At 37.0% G+C, this 8,949-nt stretch overlaps 1 protein-coding gene across 1 annotated transcript; it reads left to right on the forward strand.

Moving 5' to 3' along the window:
* The first annotated feature begins 433 nt into the window (after nucleotides 1-433).
* LOC131151477 (proline-rich receptor-like protein kinase PERK9) lies at nucleotides 434-6,283 on the forward strand. The gene is made up of 2 exons (XM_058102716.1): nucleotides 434-568; nucleotides 5,618-6,283. The coding sequence occupies exons 1-2, from the start codon at nucleotides 434-436 to the stop codon at nucleotides 6,281-6,283; spliced, it is 801 nt and encodes a 266-aa protein (XP_057958699.1).
* Nucleotides 6,284-8,949: the final 2,666 nt, after the last annotated feature.

Raw genomic sequence — 8,949 nt, forward strand, 5'->3', positions numbered from 1 at the left:
TTTTTTTTTGTATGCATAAGTGCACTAGTTGCATCCATGCATAAACACCTATTGCATCCCCTGATCATGCATCAAAAATACATTCACTTATACAGTACAAGATTGTGCATTCATGGTTCTAAAAAGGAAATTTTTTGTTTTCAGCTCCTAACCAAAGAAGTCGTTTGAGTAACATAAAACAATAATTGAGACCATTACACATCACTACAATACCCGAAGAAAGGAAAGAGAAATGAGCGAGCAACTAGAAAATAGGGTCCTGGGCATAGAACAAGGACAAGAAGAATTGACTGAAAAAATGAGCAAAATTCTAGAATTGTTGATGAACAAAGGAAAAGCGGTACAAAATTATCCTGAGACAGATATGGACCCTACTCATCCTCTAAGGTTCACCCCAAATCATGGACAAACATCAACTCCACCACCTGGCGTCATGGGGGGTCCAATGCCAAATATACCTCTATTCATCCCTACTGTGCCAGCACATGGGTTTCTAGGGGCAGGAACTCCTCCGTTAGTAGCTTCTAATTTGGGGATAAACAGAACTGAGTCTGAGCGTCGTTGTGATGTACTGGAGGAGCGCTTGAAAGCAATTGAAGGGTATAATACATTCGACTCCGTTGATCCTAATGACCTTTTCTTGGTGCCAAAGGTCACTCTGCTGCCAAAATTCAAGATGCCGGATTTCAAAAATTTCGATGGAACCCACTGTCCTCGGACCCATTTGCGTCTTTATTGCTAGAAAATGGCTACACACACTGATGATGAGAGGTTGATGATGCATTGCTTTCAGGATAGCTTGACTAGAGCGGCTATCAGATGGTACATTCAGCAGGATCGGGCTCGAATCCGTACTTGGAAAGATCTGGAAAATTATTTTATAACTCAGTACCGCCATGTGATAGAAATGGCACCTGATCGTATGACCCTACAAAGCATGCAAATGAAACCTAATGAAACATTCAGAGAATATGTGTATAAGTAAAGGGACATGTCCATCCAAGTGAGCCCTCCGGTGGAAGATAGGGAGGCTATCTCTCTATTTGTGAATACATTGAAAGATCCCTACTTTGGGCATCTCTTAGGGGCAACCCCCCATGACTTCATAGATATTGTTTCTACTGGAGAGAGAATTGAAACGACTATCAAAGTTGGAAGAACCAAAAGTAGTGGTGCGGAAACTGGTTCAGATAAGAAATGGATAAATAGGAGGAAGGATGAGGAAGCTCATATGATTCAAGGGCGACAATACCAAATATGTCATAACCAAGGGCTTAGAAGAAATCTTGTTAACCAGATAACGCATACAGGCGCAGGGTCTCAGTTTGTTCCCTATAGGCCTACGCTCACACAGAAAAATGTTCAGACACAGAGCAATGGTCCTAATAGGGTGGAACCAATTCCCATGTCCTATTTGGAATTGTTCCCCCAATTGCACGAAAGAAGGCTCATTTCAATGATCCCTGGAGTAGTCGTACGACACCCCCTACCACAATGGTATGACCCGGATGCTAGGTGCGCGTATCACTCCAATTCTCCAGGTCACGCGGTTGACCGCTGTTGGACATTTAAGCACAAGGTACAATCGTTGAGGGATGCCGGTTGGTTGGTCTTCGATGATAAGCATCCAGGGATCCAAAGTGATACCCTACCCAATCATGGGGAAAGAAATGGTTAATATGTTGTAAGAAGGTCGAAGCACACAAGGGGCAAGTTGTTGATTATCTAGTTTATTTCATGTAATGATATCATTTTAATTCCCTTTCTTCTGGCAGTCTGTCAACACTATTGTCTCGGACAATTTCCCTTTCATCAATAAATTGAATTATGCATTTTCTCATATCACTTGTGTTATAAGTTTAATTGACCAAAAAATTGTTTGTTGATATTTCGTGTGAAGATAAGGAAAATGATAATACCAATATTCATAAGCCAGAAAGTGATGTTAATTTTGAAAACCAAACACGGGAGGTGGAATTAGAAGAAGATAAAACAATTTTCCTCACCCTATGAACTCAAATGTTGTGAAGAAATAAATAATCTTGAAGGAATTCAGTAAAATATATGTGTTGTGCCGAGAATTTCAAGTCAATTCTCTATTCATGTTTTGATCAAATGATAGATGGCCATTTTTGGCCGACCAGTTATCCCTAAAAAGAACCAAATATTGATTTACCAATTGTTAACCAAGTTGAGCCTAAATGTTAAACTAGTCTTTTCTTAAAAGCCAGTTCACCAAAAATTTAACTTGGGTTGGGTCTCCTAGTGTTTGGCAAGTCATATGAGATAACAGTGGGCTATCGAAATGATGGCAGACCATTTTTCTGCTACCCAAAAGAAATTCAAAGAAGAAATCCCTTGCTAACCCTTTTAAGCCTGAAAAATTCAATTCTTGATTAACCTGTCAAAAGATCACACCCCACACTGGGGCAATTTTAAAAGGGTCAGTCCCAAATGAAGTTCAAATGAAAATGAAGTTAAGATTCCTTTATAAAAGGAAGAGCAAAAGTTGCGGTAAAAGAAGAAGAAGAAGATATATATAAAAAAAGTGGGGGGGGGGGGGAAGAGAAAGAAGAAGAAAAGGAAAAGGAAAGGAAGAAATAAGGGACATACTACATATGTGATCTTTAACCAAATTACCTTTGATAAAATCGACGATTTTGATCCTTATTTAACTCTTTTCTTCTTTAACCTATACCCTTAGCCTACATTACGGTCCAAATGAAATTCTTGACCAGATTGGTATACATCGTTGTCTCAAATGATTTGTCAGACTCAATGATGAGTCTGAACTACGTAATGACCTGATCCTGAAAAGGTACGTAGGTAACTTGTCCAAATGACAAGTTCAGTCAATATCTTGCAAGTACCTCAATTCAAACTGGGGGCATAAAAAATCATTATGGGATGAAATTTTTGAGCTTTAGTTTCCCTTTTATTTTGAAAACCTGTATCCCTTAGCCTACATTTCATCTCGAGTCTTAAAGATCATCTTGAGATCAAAACATGGGTTGAACTTGACTAAACTAAAGGCAACATTTAAATATGAGAAATTTCTAATGGTTTCACAGTAGAATGAAACAAAAGAAAAGAGGTGGCCATCGATAAAGATGGGACAATCGAAGAAAAGATCAGCCATTCAGTTTGGTAAATTAACATCAATGTCATATAACTTTTGAATACTGGTATGAATTTTTCTTATAATAGCATTGGAACATGGTAAAATATCTATTTTTGTGTGGGTGATCTTTTGGTTTCATAAGTTGATGTCATAATTGCATAATCATTCCTCATTGCCAAAAAAAAAAAAACCTTCTTACTCTTCCAAGCTTGAAAAGAGGATGGATAGTAAGAGTTTCAGAACCACTAGTGTGCTTCTTATAGAGGAGGTCCCCGTTGAGAATATACAATGCACGTAGAATTAGTCAATCTAACTGGGGAAAATGTCATGTCAGGCTTTAGAGATCTGCTTATTCAAGAAGAGTCTAACAACTAGGTCAAGATCAGTGGCAGATAAACTCATCTGGGGCAAGTTTCGAGTTGAGTTTCAGTGGGACCCATTCAAGCACCTTTTTCTCATATTGGATTAGGAAAATAGGGCCAAGAGCAGTTATAGATCCATTCAACTGGGGCAGATTCTGTGATGGCGTTTCATTTGAGCCAAATTGACCGCCTCTATTAAGAAAATTGGGCCAAGATCAGTTATAGATCCATTCAGACCTCTCGGCTTTTCCGGGTTCTTACACATCACCCTCTTCTATAGCTTGAATTCTTACACCCAGCACAAGTCCTCCTTAAAAGCCTTGCTAACTGGGATTCTACACCCAAGCCATCATTAACCATTTGTCCAAAATTCCCATTGAATAGTCATCAGACTCTCAGAATCCTGCATCTGAGAAGTCCTCGAGATCCTACACTTGAGTAATCAACAAAACTCTCATAATCCTACATCTAAGGAGTCCTCGAGATACTACACTCGAGCAATCAGTAGACTCTCGAAATCCTACATATGAGAAATCCTCGGGATCCTACACTCGAGCAACCAGCAGAATCTTAGAATCCTACATTTGAGAAATTCTCAAGATCCTACACTCGAGCAGTCATCAAACTCTCAGAATCCTACATCTAAGAAGTCATCGAAATCCTACACTCGAGCAATCAGTAGACTCTCAGAATCCTACATCTGAGAAATCCTTGAGATCCTATGCTCGAACAACTAGCAAAATCACAGAATCCTACATTTGAGAAATTCTCGAGATCCTACACTCGAGCAGTCATCAGACTCTCAAAATCCCACATCTGAGAAGTTCTCGAGATCCTACACTCAAGCAATCAGCAGACTCTCGGAATCCTACATCTGAGGAGTCCTCGAGATCCTACACTCGAGCAATCAATAGACTCTTAGGATCTTACACTAGAGTAGACACATTTTTCAAAGACTTAGGACCCTACACCTGAATGCTCAGGATCTTACACCCAATTGATCATTCCTAATAGAGTAACCATTTTTCAAAGACTCAGGATTCTACACCTGAATACTCAGAATCTTATACTTGAGTGATCATCCCTGATTGGTAGAAATAAACAACCCTTGATTAACCTGAAAGCCATGGGGAGTTGTTTAGCTTGACTAAAATAGGTGTCTTTTACTTTTGCAGGCTTGTTGCTACAAAAAACGTACGAGAGTCCTTACCGTTATATTGAAGCAACAAAGCCTACAAAAGGGGCAGCTGTAGACACCCTATTTTTGCTCAGGGCCCAATACATTATTATTTATCATTATTATTATTATTACTATTACTATCGTATATATTATTAGTGTTAATACTTTATTATTATTATTATTATCATTATTATGATTTTTATTGTTGTTATTTATATTATTTATTATCATTAGTACTATTTTCACTATTATTATTATTATTATTATTATTTTCCTATGTTATTATTAGTACTTTATTATTATTACTATTTTTATCACTATTATTATTATTATTATTATTATTATTATTATTATTATTTTTATTATTTTTATTATTTTCATATACTATTATTATTACTTTACCATTATTTTTTTAGTATTTTTACCATTATTATTATTATTATTATTATTATTATTATTAATATTATTGATATCATTATTATTGTTATTAGTATTTATTATTACTATCATTATTATTATTGTCTTACAATTATTATTATTATTATTATTATTATTATTATTATTATTATTATTACTACTATATTATTATTATTGATATCATTATTATTGTTATTAGTATTTATTATTACTATCATTACTATTATTGTCTTACTATTATTATTATTATTATTATTATTATCATAATTATTATTATTATCATTATAAAAGAAAAAGAAAACAAAGAAAGGAAAGGATTTTTAGGGTTTTGGGAGTTTTATTTATAAAACCAGGAGGCGCAGTTAACAGCGAGAAGGAAGGGGGGGTGGGGGGGGGGGGGGGGGAAGAACCAAATACTAAAAAAAAGCCTAGCCGCCCCAAGGCTCCCCTCTATCTCATTCTTGCCCTCTCTCTCCATGCTCCACAGCCCCCTTCTCCCTCACGCTCGATCTTCCCCTGCAGCAATGCCCACCCTAGCCGAGAGCCCCCATACCTGTTGACCCCTCCAGTAGCCTCCCTGCTTTCCTCCTCGGTCCTTCACTCCGAACCAGCTTAACTCCAGCAACGACCCAGCAGATCTCTGGCAACCATCCCGCCGCCGCAACTCCATCCCCACTGCTCCGGCCACCCTTGACGTCGAAGCAACCTCCGACCACACCAGGCAGCACCTTCAAACCCCTTGCTGCCGAGCACCACACCAGAACCTCTGTAGCAGTCTCCGCACAGCAGCTCCTCGGCCTTCCAGAACCACCAGAGCACTCGAGCTCTGCTCCGCCTCCAGCCACCGTGAGCACCAATAGCGGCCACCAATTCCAGCAGCACCTCTCTCGGCTACTTGCTCCTCAGATTCCATCGCCTCCGAGCTCTGCTCCGCCCCCAGCAGCCGGCCACAGCCACAGCCACCCACCGTTGGAATTCTCTGCTACCAGCTTCTCAAGAACACCCAACTCCAGGCTCTACTACAACTATCACCGCACCAGCAACTCCTCGCCTAAGCCCCACGCCTGCTGCTCTTCACCGTCTCTGTCCCAAACGCAGCAAGCCGCCACGCTGCTCTCCGCCAAGCTCGCGACTAGCCTCTGCTCCAGCCATCGTCTTCGACATCCCTCCGTCACGCCCACCGCCGCACACATACCTCTGTAAGTCCTTCTGCAAATACACAGAATACTCACACAAACACACACTGTTCACACACATTAAAATACACAGCAGGTAAATACACATACACACATTTTTTTGTTAATTTATTTTGGTATTTGTTTGGTTTTAACATTTACTTATATTTACTGTTTTAGGATTAATAATTAATGTCCATATTTATAAATACTAATTTGTTTGTTTTCATTATTGTAGGAGTTTTATTTTTATTACGGAGGTAAGATTTCCATTGTTTAATATTTGGATGTAATAATTTTTTTGTTGTCGTATTTTTGATGCGCAATATTCAAGTTCTGTATATCTATGTAGGGTTCCAGTTTATCATTGTGTTAGGGTCCTCATTATCAATATGATAATATATTACTATGGTATTTGTTTGTGTTTTAGTATTTTAGTATATATATGATATTATTATGGTATTCTTAGTATTATGTATTACGTTATATATTTGGTATGCTGACATGATAGCAGCTATTATGGTATTGTTCTGTTTTTTTTTTTATGTATAGTTTTATTGATATTTTAGTATACGTAACTCATTATAGTATTTTAGGTATATATATGGTATTATTATTACGTTTACATTTAGTATCACTTATTAGGGTTTTTTTAGAATTTTAATATATAAGGTACTGCTTAATATGACATCTTTAGGACATTTAATATTACCTATTAGGGTATTTTTAGTCTTTTGATATATAAGGTATTACTTTTTATAGTATCCCTAGTATATTAATATATATAGTATCATGGTATCTTATTACTTATTTTGACACTCATAATATTTTAGTAGGTGTGTTGCTTATTACCCTATTACCATATATTAAAACCTCCCATATTAGTATTTTCCTATAAAAAAAAATCCTATAAGATTTCCAAAATTTGGGAGTGTACTTTTCCTAAGTATTTTCTTGATTTTTATCCCTATGGTTTTAATGCTAGGGTATGAGCTTTCGGGTTTCACGTACTTTTAGTTCTGAGGGAATATATATAGTACATATATTTTTGTATGATTTATTTATTTATTTATTATTTTATTTATTTATTTATATTGCATGTATATTTGTAAATCTACTAATAGAGGAGTAATGTGAAAGACTTTTTAAATTAACTTAGGGATAATTCCAAATTAGTTAGGTACCATTCGTAAGAACGGGCGTATAGGGGGTGCTTGTACCTTCCCCTCGCGTAATCGAACTCCCGACCTAGTTTTGGTAACGTAGACCCACTCTACCCTTAATGGGATAGTAATCATGTGTTTGAACTACACTAAAAGGTTAGTGGCGACTCTAATATTCCTATTTTTCTTGAAAATATTAAAACACTGTTTTATTTCGCCGCCCAGGCCACACGTGCTCCAGGATGTCGCAACAACCCTTACAAGTAGTTTCCCTCTGCCCTAATACATTATGTAGCCCACAACTATGTCTGATACCTATTAGGGCACTTGCCTTTCTCAGCAAGCCCTCAGACGGAGAGTATACCTCGCCCCTAATACATATAATACTACTATATTTAATACTGATAATACTTTACTACATTACTCTATATGCTGTTTTCTTTGTATTATTCATCTTTTCATGTTCTAAGCTTTCACATTTCTTTATATTTATATCATTCTTGCCTGCTGTTCTTATATATGTTGTTCTCATATATGCTATTCTCATATCTGTTGTTCTCATATTATCACTAGTTAAACTAACAATTATGCTTTTATAACTCTTTATACTGATGGAGAAATCACTATCATGCTTCCACCTCATGACGGGTTGTGCGGTCCAACGAATGGACTTAACGCTGGTCGGCCTACTAGTGCTAAATCAACCACATTCTACAGTCTGTAGGACTAGTTGGTTGTTCCCATACTGGTCTAGACTCCTGGGGGACCCTACCCTTCCGAGCACAATTGATCATCCCGTTTCCACACTCTCTTTAAGATGTGCGGGTGCACTAGCGCTACCAAAAATGCCTGCAACAGTACTGTGCCTATTCTGGTCCACCAGAGTTCTCAAACCATACATTGTAATTTAACATTCTCAAATACATGCAGAATAAATCATATCACATTTTAAGTCTCAATACATTTCCAATATTTCCAACATCTCATACATATATCATAGTTCAACACAAAAACTTCATTTTACTCGTGCCACACAATTTAACAACATATTTCATACGTTTACTGTAAAATAAGCTAACCCACATTCATCATTCATATACTCAAAATATGCATTTAATTTCTTACACAATTATCCAAAAAATATATCGTTTTAACTTTCCATATTTGCAAATAATATCTAGTGGCACAGCCCTAAGTTCAGAAATTTACAATTCAAACAGTTGGCTTTTCAGAACTCACATAAAAATCGTATACATATACACATAAAATTTTCATTTTTCACTAATTATTTCCTCAAAAATCCTAGTTTAATATATTCCCCTTACCTGGTTTCCTGAATTATACTAATAGGGACCCCAATATGATGCCTACAGCGCTCACCTAAACACTGATTCAAAAACCCTAATTTATTAACTCAAACCCCAAATCAACAACTATTAAACCTTCCCAAGCCCATACACCCCTTTCAAACAATCAAATACTAGCTAAACGGTTCATTTCTACCCTTACCTCAACTTTGGGGTAAATCCTG

The sequence above is a fragment of the Malania oleifera genome, chromosome 3 (assembly GCF_029873635.1).
Source record: "Malania oleifera isolate guangnan ecotype guangnan chromosome 3, ASM2987363v1, whole genome shotgun sequence".
Classification (NCBI taxonomy): Eukaryota; Viridiplantae; Streptophyta; class Magnoliopsida; order Santalales; family Ximeniaceae; genus Malania; species Malania oleifera.